The sequence below is a fragment of the Chironomus tepperi genome, unplaced genomic scaffold, assembly GCF_022539635.2.
Source record: "Chironomus tepperi strain 1889 unplaced genomic scaffold, CSIRO-AGI_Ctep_v1 contig_198, whole genome shotgun sequence".
In the NCBI taxonomy this organism is placed as follows: domain Eukaryota; kingdom Metazoa; phylum Arthropoda; class Insecta; order Diptera; family Chironomidae; genus Chironomus; species Chironomus tepperi.
The window spans coordinates 1-27,812 of NW_027226320.1; the positions used below are offsets into that span (position 1 = coordinate 1).

The 27,812-nt window shown below is 27.1% G+C and overlaps 1 protein-coding gene across 1 annotated transcript; it reads right to left on the reverse strand.

The window, feature by feature from the left end:
• Positions 1–7,864: 7,864 nt before the first annotated feature.
• Positions 7,865–26,687, reverse strand: LOC139090053 (sodium channel protein para-like). Its single transcript, XM_070639741.1, is given in 18 exon segments — positions 7,865–10,277; positions 11,798–13,738; positions 14,248–14,552; positions 15,161–15,431; positions 16,631–16,882; positions 16,996–17,061; positions 17,063–17,203; positions 17,321–17,443; positions 19,797–19,919; positions 20,101–20,274; positions 20,335–20,594; positions 20,656–20,869; positions 21,433–21,608; positions 23,120–23,324; positions 23,976–24,160; positions 25,189–25,351; positions 26,301–26,474; positions 26,631–26,687. Coding segments are annotated over 17 exon segments (3,861 nt in total). The 5' UTR covers positions 26,673–26,687; the 3' UTR covers positions 7,865–10,277; positions 11,798–12,751.
• Between the last annotated feature and the right edge of the window lie 1,125 nt (positions 26,688–27,812).

Below are 27,812 nucleotides of genomic sequence, written 5' to 3' on the forward strand. Positions count from 1 at the left end.
TTATCTAGCGCATTATTTGCTTTAAGAAGACAAAATAAATATCAATTGAAATTGATAATAAGTAGCGTAAGTCTTCTAAAACACTTTATACTATCGTTTTTAAATCAATTCGACGAAATTTGATAATTAATCATAGTAATCTTTACTGCATTTTATACGTATGATTAACAAAGAATTTTAAAATTCAATTTTAAAAAATCAATAAAAAAAATGAATCAACTTTTGAACATTTAGTATATATAATGCAAAATGAATGTTTTTTAAATCCTGCATTTAATATATAAAAACTTATTTTTTCACATCAATGCAAAAATCATCATTGATAAATTGTGTCAGGTGCTAACCAGAAAATCTTCAAACTAAAAATCATTATGAAGTTTACCGACCGAGAAATTTCAACTGAATACCGATTTCATTTAAGGTATTCAAAAAAAGTATAAAAAAATGTAAAATTAGGATTACCTGCTGTTTTAGCTAATTATTTCAAGCATCTAAAAAAGTATTCTATATCTTTATTACTATAATTATTAAAGATCAAATAATAAGAATTTTCTACTAAAATTATTCTGTATAATTTAAAAATTTATATTTTGCGTTCATTCATTTTTAAGCCTATTTGTTTAAAGTTTCTAAGTTAATTAAACTTATAATTTTAATTGAAGTAATCACAATTCTAATAGAAATGTGCTTAAATTCGAGAAAAAAAAGTTGTTACTTTGATTTCCTTAGTTTCAAATTTCTTTTGTTAAATAATACATAAATCGATGGATAAAAAAAAATTGTAGAAAATGTTAAAATCTGATATTAAAATAGTGTTAATTTCGTTTCAAATTTTATATAATTGCTAATTTTACATATTTCAAGTTTTGTATCATTTGTCATATTCAAAAATGCTTAGAATTTCAAAAATAAATTGAGAGACAAGAGATTATGTTTTAACATCCTCAAATAATAAACGCTTTAGGGGTTTCCACTCTTAATGAACAGCTCGAAATCAACATCGGTGAAAAAATTTAAAGAAAATTTTTTAAAATATCTAATATTTTAAAGCCCTTATTAAGTCTAAAAATTTGTTTTTCAAAATTTAAAATTTATTTTTGAAAATTTTTTCATTCAAATTTAAAATTTGTCATTTTAAATTAATTATAATTGTTAACGTGGAAGATTTTAAAATTTAAATTAATTTAAAATATTTTTTGTGAAAGGGAATTTCAAAAATAAATCTAGATTTTAATATGTTAAAATTATAAAGTAAAGCCCATTGATTGTCAACTCTACTAATTCCTTTCTTGATATAATTTGCCTATGACGATTTTATTATTTTTCATCACAATAAGATAACAAAAGAAGAATTTGTAATACACTAATCGATAAAATGCATAAAATTTGCAGATCTTGATAGTAAAAATACAAAGAAAAGAAAGATTATTTTGAGAGCAAGAGCCTATCTAGTAAATTTCAATTTTTCCTAATATAAAATTTAAAAAATGTCTTAAAAAATAATCTGAAGATATAGTAAAGAAAATTTTTACATGGCCACATCTGAGTCTTCAATTTCAATAAAACTTTGCTATTTGTAATTTGATAAAATTTAATTAAAAAATTAATCATTGTGATAGAATCGCTGTACATTGGGTTCGTCGTTTAATTTGCCCTTCTTTTCTCTTATTTCAAATTCGTACAGTTGATCTACTACTATCACCCTTTCTACTTCTCGACTATTCTTCACAAAAAAGTTAATAATGGGGATATCAATCTTTTAATTATACATATTGAATTTAAATTCAATTTTTAAATATAAAATGGCGTATTAATTACTAAACAACTATTTGCGAAATTTCTGAAATGACGATAAAAATACAGAATAAAATACTTATTTTCTTATCAAATATAATATTTATGAAATTATAGTGAATAGCGAGAAAATTTTAAAACTGTCGATGGAGGTGTCAGTTGCTAGAAAGACATAATGTCGACACTTAGTACATTAGTAGCACAGGAAAACTATGAATAATAATGTCGTACTGAAAAGAACAATAGCCCAGAATTATGAAAAATAAGTGATTTAAGTGAGAAAAATAATAAGTTTAAGGAACCAACACTGAAAAAATTATTTTGATGCGAAAGCTGATAAACAATTAAAAAAAAAATTAATATTGCGAAAGTGACAATTACGCCAGTAGAATAATCTTAAAGACTTTAAGCAAATAAACATTGAATGAACAAAGGAAAAAAAATTACAAGGAATAAATTAATCAAAAAAAAATGAAAAAAAAGACACATGATGAATTAACGTTAAAAATACCCAAATGAATAATTACCACTCACACATAAAATACAGTACAATTTTATTTGTTTCGCTTTATTGTTATGTAATATACAAAAAGGATAATTATAAGTATAGGCAGTTTAAATTTATAATGATGTTTTTTGTTCTATTTTTAAAAACAATTTTAAATGAAACAAACTTAAATGTCGATAAATCGAGTGGAAAGAATAAATAGCGTGAACTTGAAAGGGATTATCACATGTGATATGCGATAAGATGAGTGTATTCAGGTATTGGACAATGAATAATAATGAAGAGTGTCATATAAAATGTCGAGGTGGAAAGGTATCATTAATTTATTTTAAATTTAAGATCTTATTAAAATGTAATAAATTTTAATAAAACCATGAAAAACAAAAATCAAGTTTTTAAAAATTATGATATTCATTAAATATATTTTACCGTTTTTTCTAAATACTTGAACAAAACAGCATTAAGCATCAAAACATGAAGCAAAATGCGTGAAATTTGATGATTTAAGATTAAATAAAACAAAACTTGTCATTGAAAAAAATTGTTTAAAATTTAAGATGGTGAAGAAATTTTCAAAATTTCCTAAAGGATTGAGAAATGTTCTTAAAATGGATATATACTTGACACACTGTCATTTTTTCAGTTATAATGCTTATTTAGTATTCGTTCAAATTCAAATTTTTATGGGTAGTCTATTAAATGTCAAGTTTAAATTGTATAGTCGATTAATTCACGAAATATGTCTGCAACCTTTACTGTAAAGCTATTATTAAATAATTTTTAAATAAAAGAGCTAGAAGGACCGAATTCTTTATGAGTCGAACAAATCCCGCTCTGAAATAAAGTATATATGTGATTAATACGTATTACAAAGTCAAAACATGATGAAGATAATAAAATAAATTTCTGATTAAATTTATCTAAATTAATATATTTTCCTACTTTAGATAAATATGTCACAGAGCACAATTCAACGAATTTTTAGAAAAGCTCGTAAATAAGCAAATCTAATATTACAAGCTGCATATTAAATTTATCAATTGTTTTTTCGGCTTTATCAGCAACGGCATTTAGTTGAATTTCTAATACAATCGAAAATCGCCATTAATTTTACATGAATTTGCGTAGATCGGGGATATTTCCATTTGATCGGCCCAAAATTCAATATTTTGCCTTATTTAATTTTGCTGGATAACAAATATCTAAAGGATATCTTCAAATGTGTTTCGCTCACTATGTCATTGTATCAAAATTTAATTTTATTAAAATTAAATATGTACTCTATATAAAACTAACAGTGAAAAATGAATAATAAAATACGACACGCTTGTCATGTTTCTTTATAAAATCAAATAATAATAATAAATAAATAATAAATTATGATAAAGTAAAAATCGGTATTTATTAGAAGAAAAAAATTATGATAAGTAGTCAAAATAGCATATACTGTTTGAATACATTTTGAATTCAATTAATTTGAATATTTTGAGTATTAAAACAATTTAACATGAAATATTAATTAATGAAAAAAATAAATTAATACAGTACGATTTCTTTATAATATTTTTTGATATGATGCATTGTTTTTTATGTGTCCAGTTTTTCAAGGGCTAAATATATTAAGAGATAAAATAATCATAAGACTAACAAAAAAAATCATTCAATTGCGAGGATAGAGGGCTACCGTGACGCATTATTTTTATCATTCATCAATTGCCATTTCTGAAGACATTAAAACAGATTTATTAAATTTGTTCTTGTAATTGTACGATTATCTAATGGACTAAATTATTTTCTTCTAAATTTAGAAAAGTTTTCATCTTCATCTGTATTTTTCGCTTCAATTCACATTTTGAATCCAGAAATTTTATGAAAACTTTCTATGGCGTGAAACTTTGATACCCTGATACAACTTACTAATTTTGTCAACAGGTGTAGGATTTGCCATCTAATGGGATGACGTCTTCAATTTGTCAAGGCCCCACCTCCTCTGAGCAAAAATAAGGTGAGCACTTTCAGACCTACAATTATAAAATACAAAAAATAGTTTCACATTTAAAATTTTTGATTAAAATGTAGAAATTCTCCATTTTTTTCCTTTCATGTCACAAAATACAAATAATAATATAGTTGGTAAATCTTACAATTGTGTTTTTATGAAACGCTGACGGCGCACGAAATGCATGTATGAAAAAAAGAAATATGCGATGAATTTATTACTAGATGGAAATATTTCTGTCTCTTTTTTCAAAATTTTCTGCTTCAAAAAATTTTCCAAGAACAAAAAAATTATTTAAAAAAATGAAAATCTAGAGAAGAAAGATTACTTAAAACATTGTGAATGAAATGACGATGGAAGTGAAATGAATGTAGAGAATGTATTGTTGAGCGAAAAAAAATTTTACCTAATATTCCTACATTGCCTAAAGTTAAAAATGAAAATATTTTTAAAACAACTAAGCCTAAACTTTTATTCTATTTTAGAAAGAGGAATTTATTTGCTAACAATGGTATTTATATGTATTAAAACATATGTTATCTAAATATATATTTATTTTAATGATGACTTTAAATTTTTATTGTTCACATCTGTGTTTGAGTTGTTGAATAAATGTGTCTAAAATTTCACGTTCAAATGATGTAATTTAAGGATCCCCACTTTTCCTGCATCATGATTTACATGCAGAGATTATTTTGGCCGGATTTTTTTATGGGAAAGTCAACTTGAGGACTGGATTCTTATATAAAAATTCGGAGCCGATTTCAAGTTGAGATTATTTGTGATTCCTTTGATATTCAATTATCAAGAATCATTATCAAATAACATACAAATTGATACAAATTTGAAAATCACAACTTTTCGAATTGAATTGGATTAATATGTCAACTTGAAGTTTAAAATGAGCATTATTTGTTTAATTCTTTGATGATACCTATATATTATATATTAAATATGACATAGTATGTTAATGAATTTATTAACTTATTTCAGCAAAATGTATTTAAAAATCGGATTGTTCTCAATAGCAAAAACGAATGAAAAGAAAAGAAGAGAGTTTTATTTAAGAAAAAGAAAATGAAGATACTCTAGCTGTATCAGTTAAATGTATCTATAGTAAGGAAAATTGTATGTATAAAAATTAAAAATTTTTTAAGTTCATTGAGAAGAAAATAAGTAAAAGATAAAAGAAATTTTTTTAAGCTACTGAAGTTAAATTTCGCATTTCAGTTTTCGCGAAATTTAAATTTATGGTCGATGTGCTAACATTTCCCAAAAAATTAGAACAAAACTTCTATCGCATTTATAAAAAAAAAAAAATAAAAAAAAAATACGCATAGAAAAAAGTTCATTAACGAACGATAAAGTTATTAATTTAACAAAAAATGTGAAAAAATTTTTTATGTAAAATTTATTGGCAATTTTTCTACTTCTTCATAATGACGCAACATGTTTACAAAATAAATTGATAACAATTGAATTTTATTTCTCAAATGTCCATTTTTATTTCATAAAATGGACATTTGAGGAAAATAAAATTCAATTGTTATCAATTTGTTTTGTGGCGCATAGGTAGCAATCATTATGAAGAGAAAAATTGCCGAAGAAAAATTCAAATTTTTTACATAAAAAGAAATATTTTTTCACATTTTTTTTTTAAATTTAAATTAATAACTTTATCGTTCGTTGTTTCAATGAACTTTTTCTATGCATACGATTTTATTTTTTTTATTGGTCAGCGGGCGGAGAAAGAGAAAATTTCTGGCCGATAGAAGTTTTGTTCCTAATTTTTGGGGAAGTAATTAGCACATCGACCACACTCGAGGTCGAGAGGTCTATTAAATTTAAAATTTTAATTCGCAAAAACTCAATGAGTAAAATTGTTTCAACTTCATGCTTTAAAAAATTTCTTTATCTTTTAGTCATTAATTTTTCTCAATGAACTTAAAGAATTTTTAATTTTTTATACATACAATTTTTCCTTGCAAATAAATCACATTTACTTCTTTTGTCTAACTAGAGTATCTTTCATTTTCTTTTTCTTAAATAAAACTCTCTTCTTTTCTTTTTCATTTCGTTTTTTTTGCTAATTGGAGAACAATCCATTTTTAAATACATTTTGCTTTAAATAGAGATTAGTTGAAAATTCATTAACATGCTAATACTATGTCATATTTAATATATAATATATAGGTATCATCAAAAATTAAACAAAATGCTTCATTTAAACTTCAAGCGATGTGTCCAATTTGATTCGAGAAAAGTTCAATATTTTCAAATTTGTATCAATTTGTATGTTGTTTGATAATGATTCTTGATAATTGAATATCAAAGGAATCACAAATAATCATAAACCAGCTTGAAATCGACTCGAATTTTATATAAAGTCCAGTCCACTCAAGTTGACTTTTCCATAAAAAATCCGAGCCGAATTCAATCTCTGCATGTAAATCATGATGCAATCAAAAGTGGGGATCCTTTAAATTACATCATTTGGACGTGAAGTTTTGGAGCACATTTATTCAACAACTCAAACACAGATGGTTGAACAATAAAAATTTAAAAGTCATCATTAAAAATAAATATATATTTAACTAGATGTATATGTTTGTACATATATAAAAACTTAAATTTATTATAAGAATAGAAATTCTCTTTTTCTACAAAATAGGATAAAAAGTTGGAAACGAGTTGTTTTAAAAAATATTTTCATTTTAAACTTTGGGCAATGTAGGAATATTCAGAATTAAGGAAAAAAGGCTCGCTCCAACAATACGATATTCTCTACATTCATTTCACTTCCATCGTCATTTCATTCTAATGTTTTAAGTAATCTTTCTTCTCTAGATTTTCATTTTTTTTTAAATATTTTTTTTTTGTTCTTCGTTAAAAAAGTTTTTTGAAGCAGAAAATTTTGAAAAAAGGACAGAAGTATTTCCATCTGTTAATAAAATTCATCATATCATTTCTTTTTTCATACATCATTTCGTGCGCGTTTGTTAGATCGGCGTTTCATAAAAACACAATTATGGATTTACCAACTGTATTGTTATTTGCTGTTTTGTGTTTTATGAAGGAAAAAAATGGAGGAAATTTCTACATTTTAATCAAAAATTTTAAGAATGTGAAACTATTTTGACATTTTTATGAGTGTAAATTCTGAAAGGTCTTCTATTATTTTTGCTCAGAGGTGGGGCTTGTGACTGCCAAATTGAGGCGTCATCCATTAGATATTAATCAAATCCCTACACCGTATTGACAAAAATTAATTGAAGTTTAATATCCAGGAATTGTCAAAGTTTCACACTCTAGAAAGTTTTCATAAAATTTCTGGATTCAAAATAATATCACGAGATTGAGCGAAAAATGCTGAATGAATGAAAACTTTTTCTAAATTTACTAGCAAGTTTAAGAAAGAAAAATAATTGAATCCATTTAGATCCAATCATTTTAGTCTAAAAATTAAGTTGCTAAATCTGTTTTAATGTCTTCAGAAATGGCAATTGATGAAATGATAAAAATAATGCGTCACATTTTTTTCTCGCCCCTCTATCCCTCGCAATTGAATGATTTTTTTTTTGTTAATTCTTATGATTATTTTTTTGTCTCTTAATATGTTTAACCCTTGAAAAAACTGGACACTTTTTTGCACGCAGAAACAAATGCATCATATCAAAAAATATTATAAAGAATCGTACGGCATTGTAGTTATTTTTTTTTTTTCATTAATATTAATATTTCATGTTAGAAGTTGAACTTTTGCTCTTCAAAAATATTCATTCAAATTAATTGAATTTGAAAAATGTGTGCGATTTACAAACGGTACTTAATATTTCATTTTTTTTTTATTTCTTATCATAATCATTTTTTTCTTCTAATAAATACCGTTTTTTTACTTTATCATTAATTTATTATTTATTTATTATTATTATTTGATTTTTATAAAAAGCCTTAAATATAAGCGATGTCGTATTTTTATTATTCATTTTTCCTTTTTTTGTTAGTTTTTTTTATATAAATTTACATGTGTTTAGATTTTTTAATAAAATTAAAAATGAAATTAATATTCTTTTTGTAATTGAAACGAAAGCTTTTTGAGGTTGAGGATGTCTTTAGATTATTTGTTATTTAACAAAATTAAATAAGGCAAAATATCATTCAAATTAAGTCAATCCATTAATTATCCCCGATCTGCACAAATTACTCATGTAAACCAAATGGCTGCTATTTGGCAAGTTTCAGGTTCAATACCATTAAAAATTCCCACTTAAATGCCGTTTAGCGGTCATGAAAAACTTTGACCGATCGGGATTCTTAATGTATTTTTGACTTCATTAAATGATAGATTTGCTTATTTTGAAGCTTTTTCTAAAATATTCGTTAATTATTAACTCTGTGACATATTTATCTAAAATTGGGAAGAGAATATATTAATTTAGATAAAATCGTATCCAGAGTTGTTTTGTATCTTCATCATGTTTTGACTGTGTATTACAGTATTAATCACATATATACTTTATTTCAGAGCTTGAAGTTTGTTCGACTTCATAAAAAATTCGGTCGACTTCTAGCTCTTCTTTATTTAAAAATTATTTAATAACAAAGCTTTACAGTAAAGGTTTACAGACATTATTTCCTGGTGGAACAGTCGACCTTATGCCAATTTAAAAACTTGACATTTGTGGAACTTTCCATAAAATGTCTAGTTTGTTAAAAATAAAATTCAACTTTTTTACTTAATTTGAATTTGAATACTAAGCAGTTTTGTAACTGAAAAAATGACAGTTGATTGTCAAAATTTATTAAGTATCCATTTAAGAACATTTCCTCAATCCTTGGGAAATTTTGAAAATTTCTTCACAAAAAGCTTTCGTTTCTTAAATTTTAAACTCAATTTTTTCAATGACAAAGATTTTTGTTTTATTTAATCTTAAAATGCTCATCAAATTTCACACATTTTTGCTTCATAATTTTTTGATGCTTAATATTTGTTTTGTTCAAATATTGATTTAGAAAAAAAACGGTGACCTATATTTAATAATTTATATCATAATTTTTAAAGCTTTAATTTTGTTTTTTTTTCATGGTTTTATTAAAATTTATTACATTTAATAAGATCTTAAATTTAAATAAATTAATGATACCTTTCCACCTCATTTTTTTATATGACATATTTCATTATTATTCGTTGATCAATCCTCACCTCATTCTACTACTGCTCGTCAGCTCGATGATGTTGCTTTGTGCACATCGCGTATCACGTGTGATGATCCACTCAAGTTCCGCATATTTCTCTTTTTTTCCACTCGATTTATCGACGATTTTTTTTTAAGTTTTTTGTTTCATTTAAAATTGTTTTAAAAATAGGGCATTTTGATAAGCAAAAAAGCATCATTAATAAATTTAAACTGCCTCAAATTTTTTATATCCTTTTTTTGTATATTACATAACAATAAAGCGAAACAAATAAAAAATTATTGCGTATTTTGTGTGTGAGTGAGTGATATTATTCATTTAGTTATTTTTTAACGTTAATTACTCTCATCATGTGTCTTTTTTTCATTTTTTTTTGATTGGTTATTCCTTATTATTTTTTTTCCTTTGTTCATTCAATGTTTATTTAGCTAAAGTCTTTAGATTATTCTACTGGCGATATTTTTCATTGTCCTTTCACTTAATATTAATTTTTTTAATTGTTTATCAACTTTCACGCAAAATAATTTTTTTTTTCAAGTGTTGGTTCCTTAAACTTATTATTTTTTCTCACTTAAATCACTTATTTTTTCATAATTCTGTTTATTGTTCTTTTCAATTTTATTTTTTTTTTCACTACACTGTTATTATTCATAGTTTTTCTATTACTTTATAATGTCCACTAAGTGTCATTTTATTTATGTCTTTCTCAACTTGGCTTGTTTTTACTCCATCGTTGGTTTAAAATTTTCTCATATTCGCTTTGCAATTGTAAAATATATTCTGATATTTGATAGAAAAATAAGACAATTTTTTGAACATTTTTGTTGATTTTTTTATCGTCGATTTCGGAAATTTTAGCAAATAATTTGTTTTTTTGAGAGTAATTAATACGCCATTTTATATTTAAAAATTGAATTTAAATTCAATATGTATAATTAAAAAGATTGATGTCCCCGGTGGATATAACGTGAAGAATAGTCGGATGTGAAGGAGAAGTAGAAGAGTTAGAGTAGTAGTAAAGGTCCCAGCACCAATTTTGAAATTTGAAATAAGAAGAAAAAAAAGAAAGAACAGAAATTAAACGACGAACTCAAGTATTTACAGCGATTATTAAGATTTTGTCCTATGTTAATTGATTAGTTTTTTAATTAAATTTTGTCAAATTTTAAATAGCAAAGTTTTGTGGGGGTGAGAAGACTCAAATATTGTTATCTTAAAAAATTTTTCTTCTTATATCATTTAGACTAATTTTTTTAGATTAATTTTTTTTTTAAATTTTATATTAGGAAAAATTGAAATTGCCTAGATAGATGCTTATCTCAAAAATAATCTTTCTTTCTTTTGTATTTTTTTTATACCTATCAAATCTCTAAATTTTTATGTATTTTTTTATCGATTAGTTAGTATTGCAAATTCTTCTTTTGTTATCTTATTATTGATGAAAAAAATAATAAAATAAAATCGCAAATGAAGAATAAATTAATTAAAATTATATCAAAAGGAATTAGTTGAGTTGACAATCGATGGATTTTATTTTATAAACTATTTTTTGACTATATTAAATTTTATTATAAAAATTTCACTCATAAAAATAAAAATATGAAATTTAAATTTTTGAAAAATCTTCTGGACCACTGAACCATGTTAATTTGAACGATAAATTTTAAATTTGAATGGAAAAAATTTGAAAAATAGATTTTTAATATAAAAAAAACAAAACTTTTTAAACTCAGTAAGGACTTTAAAATATTCTTTAAATAGATTTTTAAAAAAAGTTATTTAATTTTTTCACGAGTGTTGATTTCGAATATTTCATTAAAATTTCCTTAAACCCCTAAAAAGCGTTTATTATTTGAGATGTTAAATAATCTCTGCAATATACTCCAATTTTATTTTGAAATTCTAAGCATTTTTTGAATATATTAAATGATACAAAAACTTGAAGTATGGTAAAATTAGCTTGATATATAAAATTTTGAAGCATTATCTCATTTTGAAATTTCAAAATTATTCTACAATTTTTTTTGTCCATCGATTATCAACTTTATTTAACAAAAAATTCAACGAACTAAAGGAAATCAAAGTAACAAATTTTTTGCACTTTTCTCGAATTGCTTTTATTTCCTATTAAATTGTGATTATTAAAATTATAAGTTTAATTAACTTAAAAACTTTCAACTTCAAATAAACCCAAAATTAATTGAACAAAATATAAATTTTTAAATTATACAAGAATATTTAGTAAGAAAAATTCTTAATATTTGATCTTTAATAATTATAATAATAAGGTATAGAATTACTTTTTAGATGCTTAGTAGTTAATTGTTGCTTAAAGGTAGCAGGTAGTCTAATTTTAATGGCAGTCGGCATTCCATTTTTTTATAATTGTTATTATTACATTTTTATACTTTTTTTTGAGAGTATTACTAAATGAAATCGGTGATTCAGTTGAAATCTCATCTATCGGTCGGTAAGCTCATAATGATTTTAGTTTGGGGTATTTTTCTGGTTGGCTTTACTGACACAATTTTTTCAATGATGATTTTGCAGTGATAGTAATAAGTTTTTTTTTATATATTAAATGCAGGATTTTTAAAGCATTCATTTTGCGTATATATAGAATGTTCAAAAGGTTGATTCATTTTTTTTATTGATTTTTTTTAAAATTAATTTTAAAATTCTTTGTTAATCATACGTATAAAAATGCAACTAAAGATTACTATGAATTAATTATCAAAAATTTCGTCAGGATTGATTTAAAAAAATTAACAATGATAGTATAGAGTCGATTTTAGAGGCTTGCGGCTTGCAGCTTGCGAGTTATCAATTTCAATTGATATTTGTTTTTTGTCTTCTTAAAACAAAATAATGCGCTTAAGATAACTAAGTGAAATGAAACTTATAAAATGAACTTATAAATATAAAAAAATGAACAAAATAAAATTAAAAAATTGAAAAAAGAATAAAAATTTAATGAATGAAAAAAAAATTATAAAAATTTGCGCGAATCATAAAACTTTGCAGATTGATTTGTTTTAGAGAATTATTATTAAAGTTATTATAAGTTTCATATTATAGTTGTAAATGTCTATGTTTTTTTTTTGTTATAAAAATTTATTTCTGCCGTGCGTTTCTACATCACATATCATTTCATTTTAATTTCTTTTTTAGATTAGATTTTGTTGAGATGTTGATTTTAGAGATTGATTAATTTCATCTAAAACTTCAATAGAGAGAGGGGGGCGAGGCATGCCTCAGACATCGGCCGATCGCGATGTAATGCTTGGTGAACGTGAATGAATCACCACACGATGTCCATTCTTTGTGACAAAGCCATCACTCTCAACTAACACTGCCGTTTGTCGGCCTAATTTCTCACTGCTACCTATGGTATCTTTCGGTGAGGTTTTACCATTATCACTAACTGCATTATTATTATTTGATTGATTATTAAGTTTATCATTAATTGAATTATTTGTTAAAGAACGTCTACCTAAACCCTCACCCCCCATTATCTCATTATGTGAATGTGAACTACCTAAGCCTGCTCCGCTTGCGCCACCTTCATGCTCATCACCCGTCTCATTCTCATCACCAGTACCATCATGACCATCATCTTTGTGCTGTTTGTGCTTGCGCCAAGCATGCTGTATTAGTCGAGCGCAGTACTCTTCACGTTGACGCCATAATGTTGAGGAAACGGGTTCATACCCGATTTCATCTGGACGCTGATTAATGCCTTCAATATCGCCCGTCTCCTCAATCGGATTGCCTTTACGTGCAAAGAAGTCTTTTGTTAAAGCATCCAATATATCGACACAAAACATCATATCGCCACGACATATCGGTATGTCCATTGATATTATCTTATATTTATTTGGTTTATGTATTTGCAGCGGCGGCTCGAGTACATCTAAGAACTCTGATAATTGATCATAGCGAATATATTGTGTACCATCAGGATCAAATTGCTGCCATATTTCATAATACATATCATAATCATCATCCGTAAGACCCTCTTGCACATCTTCCGTCGCCTGCGAATAATTTTCCAAAATCACAGCGATGTACATGTTGATCACAATTAAGAAGCTAATAACAAGATATGTCAACATAAATGTAATGCCAACTGTTGCTGAACCGCAATTGCCAGGAAAACCTATTTCCGGATTTGGTAGATCGCATTCTTCCTCATTTATAATTCCATCTAATACACCATCCCATCCAGCTGATGTTGACATCTAAATATTCATAATAATATTCGATTTGATGTTAAAAATTAACAAATGTTGACGATAAGAAGGAAGAAAGGAAAGAGAGAAAAATATTAGTAAATCGTTCTTGAAATCAACAACATTTTGACAAAGTTCACATCCAATAAGATTAAGTAATAGAGTATGTATAGACCAAACGACCAAACAATTCATAAGGAAGCTTAGTTGAGGTCTCTTAGCAACAACTGAGCTGCCATTGAATTCTTTGTGTCGTTTGGATAGATGCTTGAAAATTATAAATCATAAAATCACACATATTTGGTTATCATCACTTGGGTCCAATCATAGATCCAGATATGGCATGATAAAATCAGATAGTGTTCACAATGTTTTAGGAACATTATCGTATTTTAGTAAAATAATAATGGATACAGGCGAAAAAACAGCAAAAAAATTTTAACAACAACACTCAATAAGTTTTACAACAGCAAATATTTAAGCATGTCACACAATTTTTTGTTTTTTTGGGTGCTTACTTGAAACAGCAAAATCATACTCTGTCCGAACGTTTCAAAATTGTAAACATCATCGATGCCACTCTTTTTCTTGACGTGCATGAAGAAGGACATACCGAATATGGCAAAGATAAACATGACTAAAAAGAGTAGTAGACAGATATTGAACAAGGCTGGCAATGACATGGCCAATGCGAATAATAATGTTCGAATTCCTTTTGCTCCTTTGACGAGACGCAATACACGACCTACTTTGGCGACTCGGACGACACGCAATAATGTTGGCGATACAAAATATTTTTCAATTAAATCACTCAATACCAAACCTAAAGATTTTTATAGAATATTTCATTCGACGTTATAAGAAAATGATATTTAATGATGTTTGTCGTAGGAAAATTTTAATGCAATTTTTTGTGAATGGATGCAATTATGAATGAAGATGGATATTCGGATGCAATATGATATTTATATACAATAATTTAAAGAGATGTTGAGAGAAGTTTTCAAATGAATGTGTAATGTTTATAAGGTTATGTTATGTATATTTAGGTTTTAAAGTTTATGTAATGTAGATATGTTCATCATAATGTAAAGTGTGTATCATAGAGAAGTGTGTGGTTTTGAAATGTTGTACATTTTGTGTATTTATGTTGTTATGCGGACAAAATGTATAAAGTTTTTGCAGATGTAATGTTGTTTCATAGTTGTTGTATAAATGTTTATAGTATATATTGTTGAGTAAAGTTGAGTTGTTCATATTCGTAGTATCAAAAGTTTTTATTTGGTAGACAATTTTGTAAATGGCGATAATAACGATCATTATATGAAAATAGAGAAAAAGAAAAAGAAAAGATGATTAGTTAGTATCAGTATAGTCGCACTTGAGTATCAGCAAATCGTATGGAATTGGGTATATCTATGTCTTACGTACTTAATATGGAAAGTACTACAACGACAACATCAAACAAATTCCATGGTTCAACGAAATAATGATATCTAAGTGCGAAAATTTTCATTAAACACTCGGTACTAAATATGGCGATGAATATCATGTTCAAATAATCTAGAATGAGTGTGAAGATTTCGCTCTGTTGATAGTGATCAAGTGTCATTGTTAACATATTCAGACCAATGAATAACATAATGATCATGTCGAATTTCTTATTTGTAACTAATTCAAAAACTATTGCTTGTGGACGCCACTGTAAAAAAGAAAGGAATAGAAGAGAAAAAGGGAAAATTTATGATTATTATTAAGTTCAGTAAAAAGTTTATAGTCAAAAGCTTGTAAATTGATATAGTTCTTAAAACTCAAGCAGAACTTTATCAATTTTTACACAACACTTAAGTTTATTGAGAAATTTTAATACTTATTTAGTTATTTTTGGAATTCTAAACTTAATAACTCAACAAATTGCATTTTAAAAATGAAGGAAAAGGTCAAGCGACGAAAATGCTTTGATCATAATGATTGACAGTGATTATGGATGATTGATAAGTGATCAAAGAATTTTGATCTCTTGAAAAAGTTACTTTTTATTACTTTGGGTTTCCTTCATTTTCTTGTCAATTTCGAGTATGGTATTTCTAAGATTTTATTTAATAATACCTAAATGCGATTAAAAGTTCTCAATATAATTTCTTGCAATCTATTCTAATTTCTACGTGATATCAGGGAGACAAACGATTTTTTCACAAGGGAAATATTGAAATTTATTCTAGGATTGTAGTTTATCTGTGTAATTCTAAGGATGCGTTAATCTTTCACAAACATGTGAACACAAACGTAATGTTTTTTTTTTTTGTGAGTTTGAAAACTTGGATAATAAATTTGAAAAGTGTATTGAAAAATTCGTGCAGACTTTTGTCAACAAATGAGGGTTTGTCTCAATCCCTTAATTATTTACTGATATATCTAAATCAAGTTTACTCCCGAACGACACAAATGAAAAAGGCTCCACTACGGAGTTTTAAAGACTCCGCTAAACCTCTTTTATTGCCATCAAAGGGAAGCCATCTATTTCTGGCAGTCAAACAGATGTCAAACTTAGGTGGCTTCCTTTTGATGTGTCACTCGGGACAATTCTACATTACGAAAAAAGATAATCGAATTAAGGAATTTTAAGAAAGAATATTAAATAGAAAACTAGTTAGTAGTCTTAAATCTGGACTGTACTCTAATAAGTGATAAATCTTGAAAAAATTCACATCAGCACACATTTTTGTGAGTGAAAACAATTTTTAAAATGTGCCTTCAAAATTTATTAGAAAAAATCGCTTTCTATTCTAAATGTTATTTCTATTCTACTTTTTGATATTGTTTTTGTTCTTTTTGTACATTCAGTTTTTTACAAATAGTCCAATCACATCCAAAGCCACAAAAGAAAAGATTTCAACTTACTCTTGGTCTTGGAATGGCTTTCATTGGTTTTTTTGAACCCATTTTTTTCATTGCGTTGTAGTACTTCTTTTGATCTTCAGTCATGAACATCTCAAGTGATCCACCAGCTTTCTTCTTCTGTTCATTGAAATTGTCAATAATGACACCAATGAAGAGATTTAATGTGAAGAATGATCCGAAGATGATGAAGAACACAAAATAGAGATACATCTCGGTGTAGATATTTGTTTCTCGAAGTGGTTGGATATCCACCTAGAATATTTTTGAATTATTAAGACTTGTTTGGAAAAGTTTGAGGAACTTTGGGTTTATTAAAAATAAATCCAATTTGATCTCAAAATCCAATAAGATTTCTTTATACTTACATCTATTGAATCGATTGCATCATTCATAATTTGTATCCAACCCTTAAATGTTGCTACTTGAAACACAGCTCCAGAATCGGCACAAATACGCTTTTCCAACGTGATCAAAATTCATCGGAGAATTTTCCCATGTGTAATTTTCCGCACTACATACATTACGGTCGGGTATAATTTCTTGACTCAACGTTGTTCCGTTGGCATCGACGCACTAAAAATAGATAATTTTTAATTTTATAAGTTCGATTAAAAATTTATACATATATCCCTAACAGGCTAAAAACAACATTACGCTCTTTGCCTGCAAGGATGTTGAACAAACACTTACCTTAAAGTATTTACCAGCAAATAATTGTACGCCCATAATAGCAAAAATGAGCCAAAATATCAAACAAACTAAAAGCACATTGAAGATGGACGGTATTGCTTGTACCAATGCATTTACGACAACCTTTATAGGAAATATTGAGAATGTTATTAGATTAGTATTGTAATATAAATTATTTATAAGAATTTAAAAATTAAGATGCACAAGAATCACTTAATACTTTTTACAAACATAAATCTGGATAAAAAATTATAAGTATGATCATAATAATATGATATTAAAGTTTAGCAATGAAATTATAGAAAAATATTGAATTTTTAACCATAATAAAATAATGTAAGCTCAGCCATATATGACGACATGTTTTAAGCTTGATAATAATTGATTCATTGATTACTTATTTTATGTAATGTGTCTAATAATATTTTGTAATTTATTTTATAAAATAAGGCTAAATAAATTGTAAATTTTAAATTATGTAAATTCAATAATCCAGTGGTGGGGACAACCTATGATCCGCGGCACACTTATGTGAAGTTAGAATCGTATACCGTTTCTGGTTATAGTCGAGGCATACCACTAAGGTGTGTCGCGAAAAATAAAAAGTTGCCCACAACGGTTATAATCAATAAAACATTTTATCAATAATTTTTGGTACAAAAATAAAAAAAAATATTTAAAGCATAATTTTTTCTGCAAATACAATGCGTTTATGAGCTTATGCTTTTGCAAACGTTTAACATAATATTATACCCAAGCGGCACAATGCGACGACCCACGTCTAACCATTAATTCCAAAATTCGAAGTTGACTCGAATTTTGTATGGAAATTCCTTGAGTCTACTTCGAACTCTGTTAATAAGCAGACGTAGCCGTGCCATGCGGTTCGGGATATTTTTAAGGTGAATGATAAGCAAAAATTTTGTTTGTGAATTTTCAGTTTTTAATGTGAATGTTTTTTTGTGAGGAACTAAAAATTTGAAACATAAAATTTGAAGTGACATATAATTGTGTTTGTGGATGTAGAAAGAAGAATCATATTTTAATGGAATCAAACTTCGTAATTCTATAATTTTTTTTTTGATGAATTAGCATTTGTAGCTCATATAATTAAAACGCTTAATGTGGCTCGCTTCATATGTGAGTAAAAAAATATTTCTATATTCTATAATATTTATGATGAAACAAAATGTTATTAAAACAAGATCATTAATATGAGTAAAATTGATTTAGCAAGAAAATTAATTTAATGAGAAAATATAATTTAAATAAATATATAATTTTCTTATATCCTGATTATCCTGAATGAAAAGAAAATTACGTACCCTCATTCCCTGCATACGGGACATGGCACGTAGAGGTCTAAGTGCCCTAAGCGTACGCATTGTTTTGAAAGCTTGAATACCACCAGCTCCACATAGTGAAGCAATGAAGTTGATGAGAGATACCTAAATTTATTTATATTCGTATTCATGTTTTTGCCATTCAATGATTTTTGGCAATATTCGAAAGTTTTGATTGGAATATCAAGTAAAAAGTTTTGTAATTTCATTTATTTATATTTTAATATTAGGGAAGAAAGAAGAAAAAGTAAAAAGATGCAAGATTTGTTACAGTTTTGTGGATTTTTTTTTAAATATTTAAATTATTTTCTTAATGATATTTCAATTTGTTTTTGTAACGAGTTTTTTGATAACGATTTCTAATTCACCCCTAAAATATTAACGTTGTACAATGCAAATTTAAGTCTGAAGAAATAGTTAACTCTTATTAAGGAATTTATAATCTTTTAATCATTTATACAGTCAACAATTTACATAATGTTTGCTATCTTCCTGATCGGCACAAAAAATTCATGACGTCCACATGGCTGTCATGTGGCGTTCAAGTGTCTGCCTTGAAAAACTTGTGCTGATCGGGCTTATATCAAATATAAAGACTTTAAAAACATTAAGATAATACTTGAATATAAGTAAGAGTTTCAATCCTTCAATCAAAAGCTTGCATTATTATTTCATTTAAGAAAGCTTTCAGCAACTAAAAGTTACTCACATTGCCGTTTAAAATATTTAAGCACTTTTTATTTCATATCGACTATGCTGACACAAACATTTAAAAAATTAAAAAAAAAAACAATTGCAGCAAGTAGATCTTCATATAGTCATAGAATAGGATAGTGAGATACACTTATAAGATCAACAAATAGACACAGTTCAGAAAAGAGAAAGACTTTTCAGATAGATAAAAAGGAGAGTAAAATATAGCACATAGATTTCAATAGATTAAATTATCCGAACATATTTTTGCACGTTAGTTTTCATTGCTAAAATTGATAGAAATAATTAGGATAGTTTTTTAAACAATTAATTGCACAACAAACAACACTGGAATCATAATATTCACATTATATATTTTTACGGTCGACAAGTGCTATGTACTTTCAACTGTTTTTTGGCAGTTTATTCCTATTACTTACTCTCATGCCTTCCCATCGAGAGACAGCACGTAATGGTCTTAAGGCTCTTAGTGTTCGCATTGAACGAAATGCTGGAATGTCAGCGGCGCCGGCCATAATTGCTCCCAAATTAATTAGTGAGAGCTTTTATGATTTTTTATGTGAATAAAAATTAAAATTCAAATTTCGAGAAATATTTTCAATTTTTTTTTTATAATATCATCAGAACTAGAAAGTTTAATATTTTTGGGGTGTTATCAACATTAACTAGTAACAGTTATGAATATGATAAAATGGATAAATATTTGGATATGACATAACTTACCATGACGATAACGAAATCAAGCCAACACCAAGCGTTTGTGAAATACACTTGAAAACCTAAAGCTAACCATTTAATTAACATTTCTATGAAAAATATCACGGTGAATATTCGATCCATGTAATATAATATATCTTGTAATATTGGTCTATCCGGAAGATGAACATCTTCTAAAGCCTAAAATTCATAAGATTAAATTAAATAAGCAAGAAAACTATTATTGTATTGAAATCTTACCAAAGCTAAACTACTGAGCAAGATCATCGTAATTACAGCTGTCTCAAAGTATTTATTCTCAATCAATTGGAAAGTTTTCAAGCGCAAGTTGGCCCATCCTTGCCAGAAGGGTGCATCATCATCACCAGCCAAAAATGGAAAACGTTGATAAACGTGTTCGGGGAAGCAATCGGCTGGTGATTCTTCTATTACATCTTCTTCTTCGGCATGAATGATACCGCGATGCGGTGCTTCTTCTTCTTCTTCTTCACATTCTTCATCTGATGATTTTCAAAAACAGAAGATTAATGTATTTGCATACTAAATTAATTGTGAATTTACCTTCGTTTATACCCAAGTCCTCTTTACTAACATCTCGTTTCTCTTCGCCATCTATCGTCTCAGCACTTCCTTTATGGCTTTCATCTTTGAACGGGCGATTTTTGTGACTTCCATACGATTTAATACTGGCAGTGTCATCGTCCTGCAAGGACATGCCTCTATGATTTAGCTCATCTAATCTATTATCTTGGTGTGTGATTGAATTTCCTATCATCTATTTAGGGGTAAAAATTTTAAACGTAACGAATGAATTAAATTCTTTCTCTTTTTCATTTGTTTTCTGAATTATACTGTCACATTAATTCCCGAGATTTACGTATATTCTAAGGGTTTATTTTATCGCTAATAGATCAGATATGCAAGCTAATTATCAAGATTATGTGAGATTGTATCACAAATAGGATGAAGAAATTTGTGAGATTCATTTATCACAATTTTCTCCATTCGAATTGGAAGAAAATAAATAGTTTTTGAAAATCAAGATTTTTCTGAACAAAATCTTGAATATTCTTTTGATTATTGGAACAAATTCATCAGACTTTTGAACATAAAAATAGTATTTTCATGTAATTTTGTCTATATATCTAAGATTTAAATAATTTTCCTAAAACTGATCCTAATAGGCGATGATCCATGCTCATTAGATATCGTGCGCCACTACGGTACCTTGTGAACTCATCGCATTTTAAGATATTTAAATCAAAAATCGAATTTTTCAAAATAAAGTCTGACAAATTTTTGAAAATTAAATTTATTAAAATTTCACACTCTACTTACTTTTGTATTATTCATAAGTTTATTTTTCTTTGACTTATTTTTTAAATCTCCATGTATCGTAAATTCCATTCCATCACCAATTGCAACTTCTAATTGATTTTCTTTTCCCTTCTTTATCAGTCCATCACCTAGTATTTCATCACCACTTATCTCGAGATCATTATCGCCACCATGTTCTGAGGATATACAAGGACAAATCCTTTTCGCTATAGCTTTTTTTAATTTAATTTATATTCATATTTTTTATGTGTTTTTATTGTTAGAAAATAAATTGATGATTTTTTTTTTCAATGAAAAATTCGCATATCACATAATTTTTATGTGTGTTGTAATTCCAATAGATTATTTAATTCATTGCGTATGATATTTAAGTTTAAGCATATTTTTTGATAATTTTTTTATGTGATGAAAACAAAGATAGAAAGAAAAAGAATGAAGAAAAAAGAAAATGATTTAATTTATTTTGACAAAAAATATATCTTTTTTGTTTGATGAACACTCAATTATTTCTTTTTTTTTTAAATTGCGACAAACTAAAAGTATACATTTTGGAATATAACATCAATATCAGTTTTGATAGTTTTGAATTTAAAGGGAATTTTTATTTAAGCTCTAAAACTGTCAAATTCATGTTGAAAGTTAATGCTTGATTATCAAATAATTTGTCTTGACATTAAGTTTAACTTTGGTATATCCTTTGCACGTTTCTGCTTGAATTTTGGAAAATTTAGAGTTTCAGAGCTTAAATGAAGATTACATTTGAATTCAAAGATATCAACACCGATCAATAGGACATAAAAATGGGGATCAATGTGCATTTACTTATGTTACTGTTTTAAACTACATTACAAAAAATTGTATTTATTTATTTCACAATTTTTTTTGTAAAAGAATAGGAACTCGATGAACTTGACTTGGTGCCAAATTCTTTTTGAATTCAGTATAATCTAAGTCATGCTGATTAAGGAGTATGCTTTTTTAAACGTTTTTATTCATTCGTGACAAGAATTGTCAAACTCAATTCCTGAAAAAATGTTTTATCAGACAGGAAGCTGAAAACTAATGCTATCGAAATTCGGTTCCATAAGACCAGAATTATTCAGATTTACTGCAATTATATTCCTTAGGAACTACTAATAATGTAATTTGTACGTATGAAATATTTTGGTCACATGGATTGCCTATTCTTGTGAAAGACTTCCATAAAATAAATTAAACAAAATAATCGAATTTTAAGATTGATTTTAAGAATTCCCATTCTTTTAGAAATTAACATGGCTAAGTGAAACGCTTAAATATGGTATTCTATCAATTAATATGCTCATCATAATATAAACAACTCAAATAAAATTTAACAGAGGATGGGGATATAATTATGGGTAGAAAAATAATAATTTATGACACACAAGGCAACAAATTTGTTTCTAACTAAAACAAGGTAAATTTAACCTTACTTCCTATATTATTTTTTGTTCACATTAAAATTATCTACTAATAAAAAAATAAAATCATAACACAAAGATAGAACTGAGAGATCTCTGTTAAGTTTTAATAAATTTTCCAGTTTTACATTGTCAAACTTTTTTTAAATATCAAAGAAACAAGTTTCTTTCTCAATTCCGCAAAAAAACCATCAACCATCTATTCTAAGATAAACAACACATAGATAGAACCACGTTTTAATTACCTGATGGCTGCACTGATATCTGATTTGTTATTTTATTTTTTACCCCTTTCAAACAATATACTATACTCTCTTTAACCCATCTCTTAAATCTTGATATTCTATTGAACGCTTCAGCTATTTTATTTGTTTCACTATCGGCTGTAGGTGCTGATAAGCTCGATGAACCGAAATTGGACAAAAGCAAGGCTAAGAAAAGATTGAGAACCTGTGGCGAAAATTGATAAAATTCATGTTTTATATTTTTTTTAAACCATAATAGGGCATGGCCGTTTAGAAATTCACACTCAGTAATTTGAAGTTAAAGGCATTTTTCTCCTTAGTTGGACTTTTTAGGATCATTTTTGAAAGTTATAATTGTGTAAATTCATAAAACTGACATTTTGGCATATAATTTGCTATGATTAGTGCTTTAATTAATGCAAAAATTCAAAAAATATCTCAATTACTGAGTGTGAATTTTTGTTCTATTTTTTAAAATTTTTCAGAAAAATTAATAAAAATCGCTAAATTTATGTGTTTATTATGATTTAAATTGTGGGAGCATAAGGATTTTATGTTCCTTTTTAAGATTAGATTACTCTACGGAAGCAAATCATGCTTTAAATTAGTTTAATTAACATAATTATTATTCTGTTTTTGAAAAAAATTATTTTTTTCCGTTGAAATTTTGAAAAAAAATGGAACGTTATTTGCGGCTAAGCCCAATATTTTTTGTGTATTTTTGATCATTTAAAGGTGGCAATCAAGTCCAGATTGCCAAATTTCCTGTACTCTTTGCAAACCGATCACATTTAACACATCGATTTTCAGATGAGCTGAGAATTGTTTTAATGCCAAATAATCTTCATATACTTACGACTAAGTTGCCTATAACTACTGTAGCTAAGAAGAATGGTATGCAAGACACGTCGCCAACATACATGCAGTCCCACATACTCTCGATCCATTCTCCGCAAAGCACTCGAAATACTATCATAAATGAATGCATGAAATCCGTAAAATTCCACCTCGGCATTCCGTCTTTAAATTTGTGCACATTATCTGTTAATAGAAGGTAAAATTGTAAAGATAGAAAAAAAGGAAAAATAAGCATTAGAAACATTTTGTTGATTCTCATTCAGTATATTAAAAATATACATTTACAATGTATCTTATGTACGGTTCAAACTACAAACTAGTTAAATATATAATGTACATAAAGCAATGTAGATAGCAGTCTTAGAGGAAGCGCAGTAAAGGTAGAATAAATAGAGAAAGAAAAAATAGCAAAAACCGATGTAATGCAATTTAATAAGCGAGTACTACCTGCTTTACCCTATTCAAAATATATATGTATGTATCTAGGGGGATTTCCTTACTATGTAGTATGAATGAACAGTATCAAAAACTAATAGAGATGAAGAAAACATAATCATACAAAGGGAGAGTAAGGTAACTAAAGAACTAAAGTTTAAAGACATAAAATGTATATAGAATGTTACATATTCGTAGATCAGACTGTGATCACGTTTATTGTTGAAGTAAATCAACAATGCTTATATTAATTAAAAACTCCTCACGGATATAATTACGATCTTCTTCTGTGATCAGAAACAGACTAAAATATTTATATGAAAGGGACTAACAACTATAAGAATAGAAAAACAACTAGCTGCAGTTGCAAATTCATTCTCTAAGAATAATATTCTAAAAGAGAATTCATAAACATCAAAAAAATTATTTAGGGAATTGTCTATTTTTATTTTAAAATATGTCCCGGAAAGCAAACATCGTTAAAATGTTCCAAAATCCGTCAACAGGCCAGCATGACACTGTCCTTGGGCCAGATTTGATTAAATCTGAACTCAGGCCATAGTAAAGTCAGTCTGAGACCGGATTGTCAGCCATTTCTACGCTGCGTCTCTTCCGGATATTATGTTAGATTATCTATATAACATCTACAGTCCAACATTGTCTAAAAGATGATTAAAATAAAACAAAAGGAAGAAAAAAATCCAACAACATCAACAAGTAACACCAACAACATCAAGACTTGACATTTTTGCGTATCTGACTTTGTCGTGACTTACCGTGATAATTTTTGCCAAATAGTTGCATTCCCATTACAGCAAATATGAAGATGATAATACACAAGACGAACGTTAGATTACCTAATGCACCCATCGTTCGACCCATAATTGAAATTAAGAGATTTAATGTTGGCCATGATTTAGCTAACTTGAACACACGCAGCTACATATTGAGGAGGTTATTTTTGAAATATTTTTATGTGATTTTTTTAGTTTTTTTTTTGTATTTCAAAAGAGGAAAAAAGAATTAAAAGAAAAAAATAAGCAATTAAATTATTCTAATTGATGAAAGGATTTTTCTTCAATATTATTTTTGCTTCCATTTGTAGAATATTAAATTGTTGGTAATTTTTTTGATGTCCAATTTACAGTAGAGTCAAAATTCCTTTCAGCTTAAAAGTTTTGAGTATTTTTTTATACAAAAATTGAATTAAATTAAATTAATTAAAAGTAAAAAAAGTAGTAAAAATGCCATTGAGAGATCATATGGCCATAGTGCATTTTAGCGGATATAATCAGTAAATTGCGCTTTAGTAAATAATTTCTAAAATTTTATATATTTTTAAAATTTATAATATTTCCCAATTATCGTAAAAATGCACTAATTGTTTTTTTGATCAAGTAAAAATTTGTGCCGTTTTTGTAAGTAGCGCTTTTAGGCATAATGAGGGCATAGTTTTCAGGCATTTCATGGTTATATTAATATATTTTTTTTAAAGCATTTTTTCAGCCAGGCGACAAGAGTTTAAATTAAAGAATGTCCACATTTCATTCAAATGTTTATCCCGTTCTTTTACTTTACACTAACCCCAATAGTTCTTTCCAAAAAAGTTGCATTCCCATAACAGCAAATATGAAGATAATGATACAGAGTACGAAAGTTAAGTTACCTAAGGTACCAACAGTATGGCCCATAATTGATATAAGTAAATTTAATGTCGGCCACGATTTTGCTAATTTGAAAACTCTTAACTGTAAGATTTAATTGGTCATATCATATAATACGTGAATATTATAATTAAAAAATTGCGTCAACGTTTATATTTTTCGTTGTTGGAAGCATAATATTTAGCTGATTTTTTGATCATTTGATAAATATACGGTTGACTTACCAATCTAAATGAACGTAATACAGATAAACCTTGTACGCCTTCTAAGCCTAATTCAAGTAATGATAACGCCACAATAATGAAATCAAAAATGTTCCAGCCTTCTTGGAAATAAAATTTTGGACTCATTATGACGAGTTTTAACGTTGCTTCAATGCCGAAAGTTGCAGTGAAAAACTAAAATGAAATGGGCAATTCAGAAAATATTTTGAACAAAAGAAGAAGCTTTAGAATGAGGTTTATTCTTAACCAGTGTGCACCTCAATGTGTCACGGCACACAAGCTGCCCACCTCTGATTCAAGTATCTAAATCCATAAATTAATTCAACTTACATAGTTGCCAGTCTTTAAAATTTTTTCAATACCCTTATCCATGTTGTGGTGATCTAGTCACATAAATAACATTGATAACAATACAAAGTGTGATAAAACAGCTCAACAAAATGATCAAATACAAGCCACGCGACCATTTCTTGAAATTTTGAGCTAACATGAACAGCAGTCCCATATACAAAAGATGTCAATGCTTTTAAGTCCGGCTTCAATCATTTTCTCTTTAAATGTTGAACCATCTCTTCATCATCCCTTCTTCTGTGGGGAAATAGACAGACACTTCAAAGGAGATGAAAAAGAAAAATAGGAAGAAAAAATATTAAATTAATTTAACTTGTACATTTTGACAGTCGACCTTTCTCTCGTACTTTTTTGCTCAAAATTTCAGAAAAAAAAATTATTTAATTTTTGAGAAAAATTCTTCTTTGTCAGTTTGTTTAAAAGTTTTCATCGGAAGCAATCGATTCTATTCAAATCGTTTTTTTTTTTTGCTCTATTGGTTTGAAAAAGAGCTTCTGGCATCAAACTGTATTGAATGATTTCGTTGTCTCATTTTTTCAAAAAAGCGTATTTTTTAACTATGCCAATTTTATCGAGAATTAAGTTTAAAAAAATTCTATCACTACACATGCTAAAATCAATTAATCTACTTGCTACTTGTTAAAAAAAAAACTATTGCAAAAAATAGATGTTTAAAAAATTTAAATGTGAAGTGCTTAAATGTATTATTTTGCTGTTAAGGCGATTATTTTGTTAATTTTTACGGTTGAATTTTGGATATGATTAAGTTAAATGTTTATTGTTTCTTGGAATTTTTATTAAATTAAAGTTGTACATAGAATTTAAAATAATTTGATCTAACTTCTTTTACATATGTTGTCCAATGTATGATAGAAAGTTAAAGGTTTTTCTTAATTTCTTGACTTCTAGTGCTTCTGTATTGGCATCGATTATTTCTAACATTCATGAATTGTATAAATGTATAAAAAGACTGATATCATAAGTCGAGTCAAAGTGAACAGGCTTCGACTGGTTGGAGAAACAACAGAATACCTGTAGCAGTTTGAGCTAATAAGACTTAATTCCGAAGAAGGAGAATCTTATTCAGGAATGGCAGACAAAAATGCAAATGGTCGTGATTATGTTTAAAATAATTATCAATGGACAGCAATAGTCAAATTT